The following is a 20038-nucleotide window of genomic DNA, read 5'->3' as shown; positions in this document are numbered from 1 at the left end:
GGTGAGATGGTTCAGTAATAATAACAAAGCATGACCTTTGCTCTTCCCAGTGATGGAACTGGATCTGTTCCCAGGCCCCTATATGTTTTTTCTAAGTATTAAATTCCTTGGCAGGCAGGCAGGAATGATGTCACAGTCATCTTTAGCTACTCAACTGCCCTGTGTATAATACAGCGTGGAATAGTGCCTGGTACGTGAGTAATGAATGAGGCTAAGACAGTAGGAAAAAAGTCTTCAGATTGGACACCTGAGGCCCTGGAAGCAGAATTTAAATTTCCAACACTGGCTAAATGTAGTGTTTGTAAAGGAAGAGCTATTTTCTTTGGCACATGACTAACACTGCCCAAATTAAAAGTATAAAACCCCAAAAGAACAAAGAAGATCAAGGTCTTGAACAGGTATGGCCTACTTAAATCAAATTCTGTATGAAATCCAGAATTTCAGATTTCTCCTGAACTTTGCTGTTGACCATTAAAAAGTAAACACACTTTGTAGAATTTGGAAATCCAGATTAGCAATGCCTATAAACCAGGGTGGGGCTTCCCTGGTGGCGCAGTGGTTGAGAGTCCGCCTGCCGATGCAGGGGACACGGGTTCGTGCCCGGTCCGGGAAGATCCCACATGCCACGGAGCGGCTGGGCCCATGAGCCATGGCCACTGAGCCTGCGCTCCGCAACGGGAGAGGCCACAACAGTGAGAGGCCCGCGTACCGCAAAACAAAAAAACAAACAAAAAAATCCAGCGTGGACTGGATTTTGTTGGTGGTTCCCTGTGAGATAACCTGTGTGTAATACTGAGCTCCCCCAAACTGCATTGTGAGTAGTACGGGTTAGAGGCCATCAACCCTTCAAGTGGCTCATCCACAGCTTGAGAAGCAGAAATATTCATCTTGGCCTCCAGGGTAGAGGTGAGGGCATTTATATGAGCATTAAATCTGATTAGCATGGGCTTCCCTGGTGGCGCAGTGGTTAAGAATCTGCCTGCCAATTCAGGGGACACAGGTTCAAGCCCTGGACGGGGAAGATCCCACATGCCACGGGGCAACTAAGCCTGTGTGCCACAACTACTGAGCCTGAGCTCTAGAGCCCGTGTGCCACAACTACTGAAGCCCTCGTGCCACAACTACTGAAGCCCGTGCACCTAGAGCCTGTGCTCTGCAACAAGAGAAGCCGCCGCAATGAGAAGCCCGTGCAATGCAACGAAGAGTAGCCCCCTCCTCGCCACAACTAGAGAAAGCCCGCGCACAGCAATGAAGACCCAATGCAGCCAAAAATAAATAAATAAATATATAAAAAATCTAATCAGCAGCCCTCTAAACCGGTCTCCAGAAACAAACTAACGGTAAATTAGCATTGAGAAGTCATTTCAGCAGCTAGAAAGAAGGAATGTTTAAGCCAAATGAAACTCAAAAAGATAACATTTTATTTTCAGAGCAGCTAATGCAATATTGAATCAGGTTTTCACAAATAAATATGACAGTGTCTACTTGGTTACATCTCTGTTTGATGAATGCCTATCTGTAAGAACTGTAATAAATTTCTGAGGAGGTTAATGACCGGAACCTTTTAAGTAAAATTCTCCTGGCTTGCTTCTGAAAAAAAGTATTGTGGCAATTAAAATAAAATGCTCATCGCTCGGGGAAAACCAATCTAGAATGCCCCAGTTGTTTTTGTTTTTAAGGAATGAACCTTTTGAGGACAAGTCTATAAAACATCTTTATTTATTTGTTACATATGATGTTTAAATATAACTTTGCTTTCAAGCTTCAAACTTTTTTTTTAAACCCCTGGGAAAATAAGACTTTTGGTTCGCCTTAACAAAAACTGACCTAGGAAGAAACACTTTTAGCAAAATGTATTATAAAATTCACTAGAAAATACTGTCCTCTTTTTGCCAAAATGTTACATAAAATCCTTATTAAAAATACACACGTTACAAAAGAAAAAAGTATGAATATGCTATACATAGTGCTTTTGCTATGGACCAAGGGACCTGCATTCTGGGGAAAATACAGTGAAGCACATTAGATATTATGATGTCAACTTAAAATAGTGCAAACCAGAATAAATTACATCCTAAAATGGGAAGGCATGCAAGTCATTTCCTACGAATAGAACACAATGAAGCCAGAACAGGAAGCAATCACAACCACTATTTAAAAATGTTTTCCTTTTTTATTACATTAATTTTTTTCAAAAATACTTTTCTTTACAATAGAACTCCTAGAAAATATTTACAACCTTCCTCTAATAAAATAGAACAGCAGTTAAATATATTTGAAAATAAGATGGGTTTTTCCATAAAATATATCTTTTAACTTTTTATATACAAGCTTTCTCAAAGAGGTCTAAATTCACTAATGAAAAACTATCTGATAGTAAACAGTAACTGCGTTGAAGACAAACCATTGGGAAGAAAATTTCTTTAGGGTGGGGAGAGATGGGGCGCTGAGGAGCTAAAACACAACACATACATGCAGGCAGAATCACTTCAGGAAAAAAATAAGTGCAATATTTTACTATGAAGTCAATTCTTTAAGTTGATATTGTGAAGAAAAATACTAATTCAGGAAAGTGAACTGTCTCATCAAGGAGGAGTTCTTTGGTTATTTCAAGTCAAAAATGCAAATGCTATACTGCATGGAAAATCAAAATTAAATTGTGCATTATATTTTTGCCTTGGCAACTCAGTTTATTTTAATGTTTTAAACTGGAACAGCCGGGCAAGTCTCCAAACAGAATGAGTACATTTGCTTTATAAACATTTTTCCGGGTGTTTGCTCCTTTGTTAGATAAGCTTTCATAGACCCAATAGCAGAACCATTCCAGAATCCCTCTCAGACACCCACAAGTGGAGGGAAGTAGTCACTGGGACAGATGGGATCAGCCAATATTACAGTTGGAATGGTTCTGGAATAGCTCTGCCACAAAGCTGACGCCCTCCCCAGGCAGTTCTGAACTCAGAACATAGAATAATTTGTCAGAAATGGCAGCAAATGAAAGACTTTTTTATCCCCCTAAAAAAAGATAAAGGAAATCTTCAAGACCTCTTTTTCTGAAAACCGAATGGTGGCAATGAAAAGAACCTTTGTATTGATCTTCTGTCCATGGCTTTCCTGAGATTCAGAGGACACTGCCTGCGCGGGGCTGCTGTGGGTCTTCAGTGTGTGCTAGAAGCTTTTGCTGAGACAACTTAAAGATGCTCCAGTCCTATCCTCATGCTTCCGCTGACATCCTCTTTAACAACAAACTATTACTGTGCCAGCAAAGTGCCCTGGTAGGACTGCCACACCTGCAGGAGCTGGGGCGTCAGAAGCGTCAGCTCTGTGCCGGGGCCGCATCCCAGCCTGAAGGCGCGCGCACTCATTTGCCCTGATGGAGGCCATGGAGGAGTCTGACTCAGCTCAAAAGCCTGAGCTCGATGCCATTTTTGAAGGATTACAGGTTTATTACCTTCAAGTACAAACAGCAACCCTGCCGGCAGGGACAGGAGGAGACAGAGCAGGGGTATGTAGCTTGGAGAATTCTAGAAGGGCTTTGGTAAATGACTTTAATGAATTCATTCATTGTTTGAATGTAAACACTGTAGCTGAAGTGGTATCTGAAACCATTTTTGTTGGCCTTTAATGCTATTTCCCTTGTATTTGCCATCAGATTTGTTAGACAACCCTTTTCCTCAGAGTTAGCGTCAAGGTAAACTTCGGTCCAGCACAGGAAAATGACAGCAGAATCCTAGTGAATGAGGTTTCACAGTACTTCCAAGTGGCACAGCGTAATTTCAGAACTCCACTGATCATTAACAGTGTGGCAAAAAAGAATCAGCTCTTCTGAGCTAGTTTTTGGGCCTCTTGGCATTCCAGGGACTTTAATCTGTGCTCTTCCACCATCCTCCCTGAAAACAGCCCTGGCAACTTAATAGTTGGGGTGATTTTCCTCCAGACGGATTTCTAGTCGGCTCAGGCCAACTGGAAAAGAAGCATGTGAAATTTAGAAGATCTGAGTTCTTGGAAATCCAAGGGATCCTGCTAACCCATGAATTGGAGTCAACCGGTCTTCACGGAACTGGGAAGAGGACGCACTTGCTCCAGGAATCACCTTCTTAGTAAATCACGGCCAGGGAGGAAAAGCCTGAAATGACACAGCACTCAGTTTTCAGAAACAGGCCAAGTGATGGGCAGGGCAGGGAGAAAAATGACTTTCACGTTTGGTCAACTCTTCAAATGACGTGTGTGCTAGAAGAAAGCTGTGGAACACAGGGCGGCCTTTGCTCACTGGAAAGCTACTTCCTAGTATGGTCTCCCGGCAAAGACGCCAAGTTCACTGCAAACTGCAGAATGAGGTCAGCATAAAAATGACTCTTGGTGGGAAAGGATGGGCCAAGACCCCAGCACAAAGAAAGTAGCCTGCTTTACACACACACACACACACACACACACACACACACACACACTCTCTCTCTCTCACTCACTCACTCATGCAAGCTTTGGGATAAAAGGCTACCAGGATGGTTGGCATCTGAAAGCAAAAGAACATGAACGTCAGGTTCATTCCCAACCAGGAATGAATTCATGGGAATGTAGCTCAGATGAAACACATCTTAAAGTAGGATTGTGCCAATTATTTATTCCCCCCCAACCTCCCACAAAACAATTGTTTTTAAATAAAAGGAAAAAAACCCGATTTTTTTCTAAACCTGAAAAAAACGACCACTTTTTAAACAGGTAGTTTAAAATGGTTACAAAACAAGCAGGCAGTTCAGCTTTCCTGATGAATGAGGATGGAGACCGTGGGTTTTCGCCGTCTCCAAGCGACACACAGGGCTTTAGAGTTCCGTGTCACCCTGAAGCAAAACTGAATCTTGATCATCCAAGAGGAGACCGGTGTCCACGACCTCGGCCTCTTCCATGACGCCTCCTAACTGCTGGACGACGTCGTCGTCGAGGATGTCCACGTCCTTGATGGGTTTGATCAGACTCAGCTGGTCCAGGGGCAGCAGCCCCGGCGGCCCCACCGGCCCCGTAGTCCTCTCAATCGTGGCTGCCATTTCGGCCGCAAAAGCCGCCTTCTGGGCTTTCTGCCTCTGCTGTTCCTCCTGCTGCCTGTGAGTTTTCATGTGTGCATTTCGGCTTTTGATCTTGAAGAAGACTCTATAAAAATGAAGAAAAAGAAGGATGTGAAATTTAGAAGATCTGAGTTCTTGGAACTCCAAGGGATCCTATAGGCAACAGCAGGTGCATGGTCTGCTGTCTGGTTTGGGGTGGCTCTGACAGAGTTCCCATCTCCTTAGCTCCCAAGACCTCCTCCCCTGGTGACCTGTGACCTCTCTTCTCTCCAAGCGTTCCAAGGAAAGGGGATGGGGACAGGAACACATTTACGGTGTGTTGGGCTTTCTCTCTGTGACAACGGAGGATGAATCCTCAAAGCTTTCCTGTCCATCTATGGCCCGGGGCACAAGCGTTTCTTTCCTCCTTATCTTCCCCGTTTCTCTCTCCAACACTGACCAAGCCCTCTCGACCAACCTGAGAATCCCCAAATCATGCTGCCAAGCTCTGTTGGTTCCCACCATAAAACAACCCATCCTTTGCCTCTGGCCTCCTGTCCCCGTCATTCCCGTCAAAATTCTAGAGGGTCTGCCTGCACACATGTACAGCGCCTCTTTCCTACACACTCTCCAACTGGACTGTCATCTCCTCCACTTCAGTCCAAGTGCTTGAGTTCGCTAGTGACCGTGTGGCCAAATCCAACAGCCCCTCTTCTGTCTTCATTGTACTGGACTTCTGAGCTGCACTGACCATTCCTCTTCGCCCAAGATCCCGTCTCGTTTTGGCCATTATATATCATAGTTCCCTCCTGCTTGCTTTAGAATGAAATAGTGGTTCTCAGCTAGGGGGGATTCTGCCTCCACAGGGAATATCTGGCAACGTCTGGAGACATTTTTGATGGTCGCAGCTGGGTGGTGGTAGTGGTACTTCTGGCATCGAGTGGGTAGATGCCAGGGATGTTGCTGAATACCCTACAATACAGAGGGCAGACCCTCTTCCCCAAATAAGGAATCATCAGACCCAAAATATCAGTGCCAAGGCTGAGAAATCCTGGGAAAAGGGGTCTGCCAAGTATGGTCAGTGGGCCAAATCCTGCCCACTGCCTGCATTTGTAAGTAAAGTTTTACCAGAACGCAGCCACGTTTATTTGTTTATGTATCGTCCATGGCTGCTTTTGCACTAACATGGCACATCTGAGTAGTTGTGACAGAGACAGAATGACCTGCAAAGCCTAAAATAGTTCTTTTTTTTTAAAGTTGAGAATTATGGGTTTTTTGTTGTTGTTGTTGTTGCTTTGGCTGCGTTGGGCCTTCGTTGCTGCACGTGGGCTTTCTCTAGCTGTGGCGAGTGGGGGCCACTCTTCGATGCGGTGAGCAGGCTTCTCATTGCAATGGCTTCTCTTGTTGTGGCTGGCGGGCTCTAGAGTGCAGGCTCAGTAGTTGTGGCGCACGGGCTTAGCTGCTCTGCGGCATGTGGGATCTTCCCAGACCAGGGATCGAACCTGTGTCCCCTGCATTGGCAGGCAGATTCTTAACCACTGTGCCGCCAGGAAAACCCAGCCTAAAATATTTCTATCTGGACCTTTTTCAGAGCAAGTTTGTCCAGATGTGAGACGGCCTGTTTTTAGAGAGGGAGGGTGGCATAAATATTTATTCCTGAGCTCATAAAGGGAAAAAAACCCCCTGATTTCTAAGACCCCTGTCTTAGAACAGAGTTGATGAATCACCACTGGACATACTGAAAACTGTCTAACGTAATGAACATAATTTCAGCAGCTAAAAAAAGGATTCTGCAAACACGTGCCTGATGTTACTCCTCATCTGGAAAACCATACAAAATATTTCTGCCATAAAAATCTTAACTGGAGTTATGGTAGAAAAAGGTCCCAAGCAACATAAAAACAAGACAAGAAAAACATTTAATGGACGTCACTGAAAGACAACCAGAGCTTGAAATACTTATTTCTGGTTGTTAAAATGTCCTTTGTCGCCACCTAGTGGAATAAGGAGTTGTCGCCTGTTGGAGGGGAGTGAGTGGAGGAAAGATGCTGGTTCCTCTGGGAAGAAACTGGTTGAGACCCTCCTTCCCTGCCTCTCCCACCCCAGGGCAAGCAGGGGGGAGTCCTACTGAGGAGGTTTCCCTATTTCAAGTAAGTAAGCCCCATGATCAATCCAGGGGCTCATTTATTCCTTGCTGACATGAAGATGATATCATGTCCTGGCTCTGAAGGACATTGGAGCCCAGAGGAGGGGACCCACGCCTAAGTCTATCTCCCCATCTCTGCAGGAAGAGAGTTGCTAGTTCCAACTCACTTTGGCAGGTGCCACTGACCTATGGCTAAGAGCACCTACCTCATCGGGCTTAAGATTAAATTAATCAATGCACGTAAACATCCTTTAAAACAGTGCCAGGCAAATACTGAGTAACTGATAAACAACAGAATTATTAAGATGCCTGAAATACACCTGAAATATTCCATGAGGATGAATATTATAAACAGAGGTCCCAGTTGGCCTCATTCATACAACAAGGGATGTTCCCTTGGTAGAGTTTCAGCAGCTACCTCGTGGGCATCTCTCCAGGTAACACTGCACGTTTGAGACACTGGAGGTTACAGGAAGAGAAACTCGGCAAGGCTCCTAAAAGAAGTCACTTATGACAACCCTTCCTGGAGGCAGACTCACCGAGAGGTAAACTGGAATTCTATACTAGATGCTGTGGGAGGGAACTGTGTGCATCTCACCATCAGTGATAAATAAATAAGCAAACAAAGCAAACCACTAGGCTGGAACAGTGGTCAGAAGCCCAGGCTCTGTACTTGAACACATAGGGGTTCAAATCTCAGTTCTGCTTTTACTGGGGGTATGACCTGGGGCAAGTAAATTTACCTAATGTTCAGTCCTTGTTTGTAAAAACAAGGATAAAACAGTATCTGCGCCACATGGAGTTTCTGTGTGGGGATTAAATGATCTCATCTACATGAAGTATGTAACAAAATTAGGCGCTTAGTAAACGTTATTTAATGCTGTTATTACCACCTACTCTCAGTTTCCCCTTTTCATTGTTTTAAATTACACTTAAAACGGCAGAGATGACAAACAGACTTTACCTCATGAGTCAACTCTGATCAATTGGTTGTGCCAGCTTGAAGCATTAGGATTTAAAGGATTTGAAAGGATTTGAGTCTTAACTTAATGTGGTAGCAAAAAGTATAGCAATTGATTAGTGATGTCTGCCCTGGGTGCAGGAATGAGCAGTATTGGTAGGAAAGCCATCTCTGCCACAGAGAGTTCCTGATTAGATGTTTTAGAGCCTTTCTCAAATCACTCGGCAGGGATGCAAAGAGAGCAGTCAGTACTAGTGAATATGGTTTGGGTGTGAAGGGAAGAGGTGGGAATCAGAGTTCCATCCATCATTTCTGGAAAAGAGTGAAGTTTTGTCACTAGAGATTTGCTCTCTGATGATGTCCATCCTTATTAGGCTTTAGGACATCAGAATGACCGTATTCTGAGTCAGAGACAAGGTCCACTCACCATGAGGCACCACGTAGACCCCAAGGATGAAATGAGGAAAAACTGGAGAGTCTGGGTTCTTTTTCTACCTGGAGACACCTCAGACCACCTTGGCCCAACCCCTACAGAGGCATTATTCATCACACACTTAGATTCAGTCCCTGGCCCAATTCTACCTACTTGCCACACTCCTTGCAGGGGAAGATGGTGGTGGGGTCTGTCTCGCCGCTGGTGGTGCTGTGAGATGGTGAGCTCTTCACTGAGCAGTACCCGCTCTGGGCGCTGCCAGGCTTCTGCTTTCCAGAGGGAACAGCACCCCGAGCTTTGGTCACCTGGTTGGTGCCACCGTGGATGCGGGCATGGCCGTTCAGTGCCTGTCGGGAGCTGAACACCTGGGGAAGAAAGGGAGTGACATGACATCTACAGTCCTGAAAAGGAAATTAGGGTTATTAGTTACTCATTGGTAGAACATGTGATACTCGAAACAGTGTCTAATGACAAGGCATAGGGGTTTTACATAAGCAAACTCTGGGCAAATGCCACAGAAAGTAGAGAACAAATACCACAACCACAAGTGCTGTGCCAGTAAAAAACCCATCACTGTTATAACCAAAGACTAGGGCTCAATCCAGTGCCTCCATCTCACAGGGAGGCCATTGGGCCATTTCCCCTCTGAACACCTTATTTTTTCCATCTGTAAAATGAGAGGGTTTGGACCAGCTTTCAAACTTTTTAACAGCCAGAAGCTACCTTCCATCCCTTTTTTCTTTTTTCTTTTTTCCTTTCCTTTCCTTTCTTTACTTAAAAAAATCAGGTCTTATTCAAAAGCTCAAAGCAGAGGTACTCTGGCTGAAATAGACAGCCCCCCAAAATTGAATCCATTTGCTCAGCTCTATCTCCCCTCTAGGAAGCCCTCGAACCCCAAGAGACACAGCTTGGAAGACACTGACTAGCTGCTCTGATATAATCTATATGTTATTTCTAAGCCCCAATCAGTAGCCCAGTGTTGAAGCAACGTTTCCGACCCCGACATTGTATTGCAGGATGAAAAAAAGGGGAACGACCTGGTCTTTTGAAGGCTGCCATAATGCACGGTTTCCCAACCTCAGTATTACTGACATTTGGGACTGGATGATTCCTTGCTGTGGGGCTGTCCTGGGCATCACAGGGTCTTCAGCAGCAACCCTGGCCTCTCTACCCACCAGATGCCAGGAGCACCTCCCTAGATGTGATAAAAATGTCTCCGGACGTTGCCAAATGTTCATGGGGAACAAACTCATTCCCGGCAGAGATCCACTGCTGTAAAGGGATGTAATCCACACCCCTGAATTCCAAGAGCTCTGACTTCCAGATTGCTAAATGCATCAGCTAGCGGGAGTACCCACTGAACTGTCCAGACACAGATGGTCACTCTGTGTTAAGTTCATGAGTTCTGTTTATAGTCTTGCAGGGAAAAAAAAAAATCTTGCGCTGATTTAGCAACCAAAACCTCCATGGTTAGGCACCGAATAAAACTAACATGGTTTTTCCCTGTTGTTTTTTAAAGTCACGAAAAAATATTCACCTTGCTGAGCATTTTTGATTGGGTAAAGTAAAAGATGATTTCCCGCTCAGGAAAGAATTTACTGTACACCCAAACTATGAATTGAGGAAGCATCCAATTTCTAAACAAATTCACCAAGGACACTGTCATTTAAAGTCACATCTCATAGCTAGTGGGAAGCAGCCACATAACACAGGGAGATCAGCTCGGTGCTTTGTGACCACCTAGAGGGGTGGGATAGGGAGGGTGGGAGGGAGACGCAAGAGGGAGGAGACATGGGGATATATGTATACATATAGCTGGTTCACTTCGTTATAAAGCAGAAACTAGGACATCATTGTAAAGCAATTCTACTCCAATAAAGATGTGTAAAACATAAATAAAAGTCACATCTTAATCATCCCCTAAAGGAAGTGCTGTATACAATACGGCAATGATGGAGTGAAGCGTCCAGCTCATTAAACATCAAAGATAGAAACAAGCTAGCAATTTCTTAGGTTCTCTTCAGAGCTAACGCAAAATGTATGTATCATTTAAAAGGAGTTTTTCATTTTTTCTTAAATGTACATCAAGTGAATTTCTGCTTTAGGATCTAACTATTTTAAAGACTGTTGCTTTCTTCATCTAAGTGACAGACTCAATAAGCGGCATTCAATGCACTCTGGAAAACAGTATTATCCTGTGTAACACACAAGCAAGGATAAGCACTAACTTGGGGAAAACAGGGCTTCATATGAAAGGAGCAACATTCTAAGTTTTTGCATAATACCTCTAGAGCTTGCCTGCACAGGTGTGCCCAGCTTTTAGAAACTTGATTTGGGAAAAGCTCAACAATTCAGATGAGTGGGGTACCCGGGGGACTGAGAGTCCAAAGTTAACAATTAAAAAAACATATCCATTAAAATACACAGGGAGCCTTAGATCAGGCCAGTACAGATTCTGTAAGGCCATCCTTTAGTGATCAAATGGTGAACTGTTTTTATTTTAGCTAAATGATGCTTCTAATGTACTTGAAAAGTACTAGGTTAGGTAATTACACAGACACCTTTTTAGCCTGTTTACATGAATAATTTGCTTAGTAAATCTTGTTTGCTTCCCCCCAAAAGTACAAAGATAAACTTTAGCTAAATCTTTGTAATTATGCCATAAAAAGACACTCCTTCTCTGTGGGCTCTCCCACTGCATTTAAATGCATGTCTCCAGGACATGACCTGTGTGACACAGCCCAGGAGGAGTGGGGGGGCACCAAGTAACGAGGAGTGTTAGTTCTGGAGACCAAGGTCCATTGCAGAGCCTGAATCACATGCTCCCTGAGGGCAGGGACGGACCTGTGTCCTCCAAGCACGTGCACAGTGCTTAACAGAGAACACACACTCCAGAAATATCTACGGGCTGAATGAATAAGTAAATGGATGAAAGAAAGAAAAGCATGGCCACATGGACTTCCCTCTGCCAAACTTTCACTGCTGAAAGTACACCTTTTGCAAAGTGTATCACCTCTTAAAGCCGGGCACAGCTGTATGTACGGCTCTCAGGAGTCCCAGATCCCTGGAGGGTGCAGAGACACTTACAGCTCCACAGTTGGGCATTTCACAGATGAAGGAGCCTGAGGGCTGGCCCAGGGCTTGCAGGGGCGGCCCCTCTGTGGAAGCCAGGACCGGGCCTGGTGGTGGCTCTGGAGACTTGGGCAATTCACTCTCCTCTTCTCTCGTGGATTTCCTGTCTTCTTCTGGGTCTTCCTCCTCCTCCTGTACCTCTTCATCTTCTTCACTCGTCTGGTGTTACGGCAATAAAAGCAAAAGGGGGAAAATCCCCAAATGGCATGTTTAGTGATGAACAGAACCCAGGGGCTAGGAGAAGAGAGAGGGGCTGGACGCTGGGGCTGCATCGGCTTCTTTGTGCATAAGGAAGGGCTGGCAGAGGCCTCTGGGGAGCGATAAGGTTTCTACAAGGTTGGTCATTGGACACTTGGAATTCTGAGGGCAAGGAAGTCCCCCCAGCCCACTTTGGGTTCCCTTATCACTTATAAAAACATATCCTAAGGCAGAGGATATACAGATTTCTGTATGTAGAGTTTCTCCCCCTTGTTTGAGACCCGCAGACCTTGACACTGACTAAAACACAGGCAGGATACCCCATTTGCAGCAGCTCTGCCTCCCCAGAGCAGTGAGAAGGGTTTTCAAGCAGTAATGACACTGTGGAGCCCCTCTGGACAGAGACTAAAGACCTATCAGGATTTGTTTTTAAAGGTCTTCTAACACACTTCCTTGCAAGATGCCCGAGATATTGATTTGACCTGTGGAAGGCACATGACCCATGGCATTCTGATGCACTTCTTCTCTGTTCTTGTCAGAAAATAGGATCAGAGACTGAACCACAGTGACTCTGAAAAGGAGCAGAAATGGAAGGGGATATTCCCTTTTATTTATCATGTGCTATATATATATATTTTTTTTTTTGGTCTCTGATCATGGTCTCTGATCATGGGCCCTCTATAAAAAAGAATAAGAAAAATATTTCTATGAATAATTATCCTCTTTGTGACTGTGTCCCCTCCCTCTGCTTCAGAACAGCAACAAGGTGCAGAATTAAGCAGAAGGTCCTGACCTTCGTCAAGGTTAACAAGACAGTTAACGGAATAGCCTGGAGGAGGTACCTGGGCTGGGTGGGGATGGGGGCCAGGGATCTAGGAGGCCCTTTTAGTGAACTACCTACCTTACTCTGCAATCTCAGTCCTCACGGGGGTGGGGTGGGGCGAGGGTGTGTGTGTAAGGGATGCTTGCTTCTCCGGGCCTAGAAGGACTGAGGACCAGGGATGGGAATTCCGTGTTATGTCAACCTCATTTTAGCGTCTATTTTACAGCACTTCGCGGTGTACAAAGTGTGTTTGCTGTGTCACTGAATAGGCTGTAAACAGTCCTCCTAGTTTGCAAATGAAGAAACAAAAGGGATGTCTGGCTGCCTTCCACCCTGATGGGTCATCTGTCTCTGCTGGGCTCTCTGCACACCCACTGCTTAAAGCATGTGGGCTGGGGGACTTCCCTGGTGGCACAGTGGTTAAGAGTCTGCCCGCCAATGCAGGGGGCAGGGGTTTGATCCCTGGTCTGGGAAGATTCCACATGCTGTGGAGTGGCAAAGCCCGTGCGTCACAACTACTGAGCCTGCGCTCTAGAGCCCACGAGCCACAACTAGAGTCTGTGTGCCACAACTACTGAAGCCCGCGCGCCTAGAGCCCGTGGTCCGCAACGAGAGAGGCCACCGCCATGAGGGGCCCGTGCACCATGGCGAGGGGTGGCCCCCGCTCGCTGCAACTAGAGAAAGCCCGCGCAGCAACGAAGATCCTACGCAGCCAAAAAGAACAAAAAACAAAAAAAAAACATGCACACGGTCTGCAGTTTGGTTTACCCCAGAGAGTAATGTAACTCTGGGTAAGCCTACAATTCTTAGAACCTGGAAGCCGGAATTTCCAAGAAGAATAAAGATTTCTGAGAGTAGCAGTACCCCAGGATCCAGAAACCACCAGTTTTCTCTCTTCAGTTTGGATTGGGGATGGGAGAGAAAGATAATCCCAGTAAATACGGGCGTTTAGCACACTCCTCACTGTTTCAGTATTATCCTTATTTAATATGGTATATATGCATATTTGAGACCATGTATTAACAGGGTATACTTAAGAAATGGTCCCAGTTTCCAGTGGGTAAATTAGGATTAATCAGTAATGATTACATTTGCTGAAAGACTTCAACGAATACAGATGTAGGCTTAATACATTTTACAGAGTGATTTATGGTATAAGCTTACAGATCTCTTACTAGTATAGAATATACAGGTTGATATCACTTAAATGGCCTTATTCTCATATGAATCAACCACCTTCCAACCTCAGAGAATTTCAGGTAAAATCATGTTACGTCTAACTCCACGGGTTCGCTCCATTCCTTTACAGAACTGGAACTCTGTGGTCTCAGGTACCAGGATATTAAGCAGACGGAGGCCTACAGCTCACCATTTACAGTAAATTACATGGTAACTTTCCATGGCAATGGCACTTACTCCACAGCAGTTGTTAAACAATTTTCAAGTTGTTATACAAATTTATACAATTTTCTCACCATGCTATTGTTTGACAGCTCTTAAAAGTTCCATAGAGCCATTAAATTACAGATCAAATTATACTGTCCTGTGATTATATATGTCTCATGAACGTAGACAGGTTTACTTCGAACGGCAATCTACGCATGTTCACAAAATGATTTATCATCAAGTGAAAGTGCTCACCAATGTGACGAGAGATGCAAAGACAGAGGACAAAACCCTAACATGTAGCACTCTGTATCAACAAGTTGGCCATTTCGTGATGCATCATGAAAGGAAACATTTGGTATTATTCCAAAATTGGCAGAAAAGTGGGCAAGTACAGAGCAGGGAGATGGTTATGTATTACACAAAGTGCTCAAAACCCTGAGTCCAAATAAGAGTTTCTTGAGGAGATTTTTATTTCTCAGGCCTGCAAATGGCATTTGTATTACGAGAAGTTTATAAGTTAAAACACAAATGCTCAACAACCCAAATTTCTTCAACGACACAAATTTGAGTGTTACAGTCACTGATGAATGATGATGGTGATGACAACATACTGAAGGCCTGCTGTGAATCAGGGACTATACACACACACACACACACACACACACACACACACTGCTAGTTTTCACAAAAATCCTGCACAATATTTTTTTTTCATTAAAAAAAATTTATTTATTTAGGCCACACCATGCAGCTTGCTGGATCTTAGCTCCCCAGCCAGGGATTGAACCTGGGCCCTCAGAACCTCAGCAGTGAAAGCATGGAGTCCTAACCACTGGACCACCAGGGAATTCCCTACAAATTTTTATTTTTTATTTTACTTTTTATTTTTTTTTGCGGTACCTGGGCCTCTCACTGTTGTGGCCTCTCCCGTTGCGGAGCACAGGCTCCGGACGCGCAGGCTCAGCGGCCATGGCTCACGGGCCCAGCTGCTCCGCAGCATGTGGGATCTTCCCAGACCAGGGCACGAACCTGTGTCCCCTGCATCGGCAGGCGGACTCTTAACCACTGCGCCACCAGGGAAGCCCCAAATTTTTATTTTTTAAACAAATGAGAAATTGGCGAGAGAACTAATTTTCCCCAGAGCACACAGCTGGTAAAGAAACTGAATTGACATTTAAACCCTGCACCATCTGATTCTAAAGCCTCAGCCTTAGCTCCTTGCCTGCCTGCACATGTCCACAGATGCACATCTGTCCATCTGGACATGGCTTAGGTTTTCAGCTCAAACACAGAGCTAAACCTCTCAAAACCATTGAGAACCAGCCGCCTTTCTGTGTCAGTGGGAAGGAGGATGTTCCCCAGGCCCCTTGTCAGTGGATCGCACTGCAGGCAATTCAGGCCTGGGACCATGGGGAAGCTGTGCCCTCGGAGCCCTGACCGCTGTCTTCTAAAGTCAGGTAACTGCCTCAGCTGGTTTCTTTTTCTTTTTTTTTTGCGGTACGCGGGCCTCTCACTGTTGTGGCCTCTCCTGTTGCGGAGCAGAGGCTCCGGACGCGCAGGCTCAGCGGCCATGGCTCATGGGCCCAGCCGTTCCGCGGCATGTGGGATCTTCCCGGACCGGGGCACGGACCTGTGTTCCCTGCATTGGCAGGCAGACTCTCAACCACTGCACCACCAGGGAAGCCCTCAGCTGGTTTCTTGAACTGTGCTGAATTTTGCTCACAGCCAGACCCACAGGTTCGCCTTGAGTGGAAGCAGGAGCCTGGGCAGGGAACAGGAAGCTGTGGCCAGCACTTCCCTCTCGCCTCCTCAGCAGAGCCCACCTTGGCCTCCTCTTCGGCCTGCAAGGGTGGAAGGGCCTGTGATGGTCTCAGGCCAGAAGTCAGGTCACCTGCTGGATGAGCTTGTGCTATGCTGACCTCCTGGCCCCTAAAGAGCAGTCACTCCTCACCCTCCTTCCTTCCCCCCCGTCTCCCTCGAAAAGTCCCTGAGCTACCCGACTGTGCTCCATATGGGGGGAATATACTCCCTTTAATAAAATATTGAGGAGAGTTACCCAAGTGTCCCAGGCAGGCCCAGAGGACAAGAGCAGGACCCCCTCCTAGGACTGTGCCTCCTGCACCTTCCCCGTCCTTGCATGGTCCCAGTTTTTCATCTCCACTTGGCAAACTATCCTCAGAAGGCTGACTGTGTCTTCACAGTGCCCTAAAGGGAGTTGTGAGCTACCACAGTGGCCTTGAATCAAGATTTTCTTGTTTTTGGGGGGGCCTGAGTCATCTCTGCACATTAAGCTCACAGGTCACAAGGTGTGGTTGCACCTGACCCAGCCTAATACCGGCTCCTGGCAAATAAGCCCAAGGAGGTGTGGTGCCTGGGGTGACGTCTTAACCTTTCCTCCTCAGTCTGAGGCTACACGCTGGCTCGGGCCTTTCCACCCACCTGCAAGACGCTGCTGGCCCAAGATGGCGCCTGTGCCTAACGTGGTCACACCTTCCTTAGTAGCCCTCCTCCGCTCAGAATCTCCTGGTTCACCCCCTCTCTTCCCAGGGAGTTCATAGAGGGATTGTTGCCATGACCCAGAGCGACTCCTACCTGGGAAAAACATTCACTCATTCATTCAACAAATGTTTACTGAGTGCTGATATCGTGTCAGGCACTGTCCTAGGCACTTGGTAACACCCAAGTTGAAGAGACATCAACTTGATTTGGGAAACCATATCCTCTGATTTTGCTCTCTTCCAAAACATGACTCTGACAGATCCCAGAACATTCCAGAATTGGAAGGGACTTTCCAAATCATCTAAACCATCGGCCCCCTTTTACTGGTCAGTAAGCGTAGGCGCCAGGTCCTAGGTCTCCCAAGCCAGTATTCTTTGGGCTTCCTCATTTACTGTCTATTCTGCTCATTCAGAAAGCAATGCTCTGTGTGACCTTGGGCAAGCCCCTTCCCCTCGCTGGGCTTCAACCTTCTGCCTGAGGACTGGTGGAGCTGGATGAGAGAGAGTCCCCAAAGGCCATATCTAAGACTTTCTGGACCTCATCTCATACTACTTTTAAAGATTCTTGGGGTTCACGGTAAACTTTCTCCTTGTGTATGCCACATCTTCCCACCTATAATATATGCTCCTGGGGCAGGGGGCAGAGGCCAGTTTACAGCCCCAGGTCACCCACAGCACTGCAGACATAGTGGGAACTCAATTGTTTTTAGTTGATTGAACCAGAAGAGGCCACATTGGAGTTCACATTGCTTTTTTAAACGTTAGCCACAGGTGAGAAAAAGGCTATTCAGATATAAGACATCACTACTTAAGGCAGTCAAACAAAACTCATCATAGGAAACGCTGAATATAGAATACTGCCATCTCTGATCAAAAGAATGGCAATACCATTCTATTCTACAGATGCCTATTTGTTTTTTGATATTTGGGTCCAAATATAAATTTATATATGTGTATATATTTCTTAGCTAGGATCAATTCTTAGTTAGGAACTTAGGCTTTGAAGCATTAATGAGTCCAAGTGTTTTTACACTTCTCTAAGAGGATTTGCATTTGCTTGCTCTTAAGTGTTACACCAGGGAATCAGGCTCAAGACAACACACTCACCAGCCTTTTGACCATGGCTAAGTTACCTAGGCTCTGTGCCTCAGTTTCCTACCTCATAGAATTGGTATAAGGAGTAAATAAGTCAATATGTGTAAAGTGCCTCCTAGTACAATGCCTGGAATGTATGAAGCACTATGTAAACGTCTGTGAAAGAGATTAACCCACATATGTGCTAGTAACACTTACATGGGGGACACAATTGGGAATGAAAATATAATTACAAATATTCACGATATTTATGAATTCCAAACACATTTCCTGATGGTTGCAGACGAGAGTTTAGTAATCTGTTGTAAGACGTAATTTTTACACACACATACGTGTTTTCCACAACATGTGAGAAGATTTCCCTTTGGCTGTGGATGCAGAGAAGAGTTAACTGCAAGGACAAAAGTGGTAGTAATTTTCAAAGCCACACATAAGGCGTTCAGAGAAGATTTCAATCTAGCGATGTCTTTTTTTAAAACTTCTTTTTTTTTTTTTTTTAATTAATTAACATTTATTTTTGGCTGCGTTGGGTCTTTGTTGCTGCGCGGGCTTTCTCTAGTTGCGGCGAGCAGGGGCTACTCTTTGTTGCAGTGTGGGGGCTTCTCATTGCAGTGGCTTCTCTTGTTGCAGAGCATGGGCTCTAAGTGTGCGGGCTTCAGTAGCTGTGGCACGTGGGCTCAGTAGTTGTGGCTCGGGGGCTCTAGAGCGCAGGCTCAGTAGTTGTGGCGCATGGGCGTAGTTGCTCTGCAGCATATGGGATCTTCCCAGACCAGGGCTCAAACCCATGTCCCCTGCACTGGCAGGCAGATTCTTAACCACTGTGCCACCAGGGAAGTCCCTAGTGATGTCTTTAGTAGGTTCTTCATCTTAATACGCAGACAACTTTGGATTGTCTGCTAATGAAGGAAATCAGTACCAAGGATAAATGGTGATGTGAGGATCAGAATAATCTACACACTGCTAACTAGTTCCCCAATAACTGAGAGTTCCTGGCGCCATCTAGAGGTCAACGTTGCTCCTTGGGCATGCTTCACAGAAGCTGTGTAAAATCCGAGTGCGCTTAGGTCTTTCTAAGGCACGTTAGTTCTCTGGTAAGGAGTATCTGTGACTGTGGAAGGATCAGGAAGTGCTATCCCAGAATGTCGGGGTGCCTCTTATAAGTCACCCACATCAAGGCTGGAACCACCACGGTTTAACTCCCCCGGTGCCTACCTGCCCTGGAACGCAAGCCAGCCTTCATCTCCTTAACTGATCACTGGGCTGCGGGTCAAACCCAAAACTGCCTTCTCTCCGCCTAATTATCCCAGGAAATCAAGGCCTGAATCTCACCTGGGAACTGGCCTGTCACCCACCAGTGCCAGCCACTTAGGGACCTGGGCATGGGGCAGGAGCAGGGCCCGAAGAAGCAGCACCCGGGCAGCTTCACTCACCACACAATCGTCGATGATTTCCGAGAGCCGTGTCCGGTGTTTCCTCCCCAGCCTCATGATTTTTTTCCACGTGTAGTAGTACTCCACACACTGAGCCACCGTCTTGGACTTCACCTGCCGGGAAAGGCACCTCAAGATCAGCTCCAGCAGTGGGCAGGGTGCAAAGCAGCAAGCTTTTGTGCAAGTTTAAGTTTGTAATAGGTATTAGGTTTATGCAGTTGAATAAAAACATATACATGGTGAAAAGTCTCCTCCCCACACCCGTTCTCCATCCATCCATCCATCTGTTCCCCCCATACCCCTGCAACACAGCTGGCCCCTCTTATTCATATCTTGGGTGTCATTCCAGAATTTCTTTACATATATACCAACAAACAGGAAAATATATTCCTCCCCACCATTCTGCCTCACAAAAAGTAGCACACTCTATGTACTGCTTTGCATCTTGACTTTTTTTCGCAAGATAGCTTGGAGATTTTTTTCACATTCGTCCATAGAGAGCTCGTTCCCTTTTTTAACCCATAAAGCAGCAAATGCTTTTTCAAATGCTTGAATGTATTTGGCTCTCCAACTTGTTGACATTCAAAATCTATTTATGAAAAATGTTCCTTAGTAATCGAACAGGAATATAAGACAAAAGTTATGACCACAAGAGCTTAGTGTTTGCAGAAAACAAGCCTTGCCCTCTTCTCCCCCAAAGGGGCAAAGATAAATGTGTTTTAAAGAGAAAAACATTCCTTTGTTTAGTTCATAGTGCTCTAAGCTCAAAGTGGGGTTCAATAATGTGGGTTTTCTGGAGGTAGATAAAAAGGCTGGCTGTCCCCTTGGGGGCAGGAACATGGCCACCTGCATAGTGAGAATGAAAAGAGTACCTTCAGAAGTCTGGTCTCCTCA

At 45.6% G+C, this 20038-nt stretch overlaps 1 protein-coding gene across 21 annotated transcripts in view; it reads right to left on the bottom strand.

Annotated features, from left to right (window-relative positions):
* Positions 1-1398: 1398 nt before the first annotated feature.
* The window catches only part of TRERF1 (transcriptional regulating factor 1), a 230156-nt gene continuing 211516 nt past the window's right edge, over positions 1399-20038 (bottom strand). For 16 of the 21 annotated variants that reach the window (XM_089918716.1, XM_089918717.1, XM_089918715.1 and 13 more), the window contains 4 exons: positions 19145-19258; positions 11667-11870; positions 8733-8980; positions 1399-5145 (listed from right to left, as the gene is read on the bottom strand). In XM_089918716.1, coding sequence (XP_089774842.1) covers positions 4821-5145; positions 8733-8980; positions 11667-11870; positions 19145-19258 — 891 coding nt within the window. In that variant the 3' untranslated portion in view covers positions 1399-4820. Of the gene's footprint in view, positions 5146-8732; positions 8981-11666; positions 11871-14749; positions 18611-19144; positions 19259-20038 lie in introns of those variants that run through there. The other 5 variants (XM_089918724.1, XM_089918726.1, XM_089918730.1 and 2 more) reach the window with 3 other exon arrangements.

The sequence above is a fragment of the Delphinapterus leucas genome, chromosome 10 (assembly GCF_059928025.1).
Source record: "Delphinapterus leucas isolate spDelLeu-1000000601 "Yukka" chromosome 10, BTC_Dleu_Yukka2, whole genome shotgun sequence".
Classification (NCBI taxonomy): Eukaryota; Metazoa; Chordata; class Mammalia; order Artiodactyla; family Monodontidae; genus Delphinapterus; species Delphinapterus leucas.
This window is presented reverse-complemented; position numbering and strand designations above follow the sequence as displayed.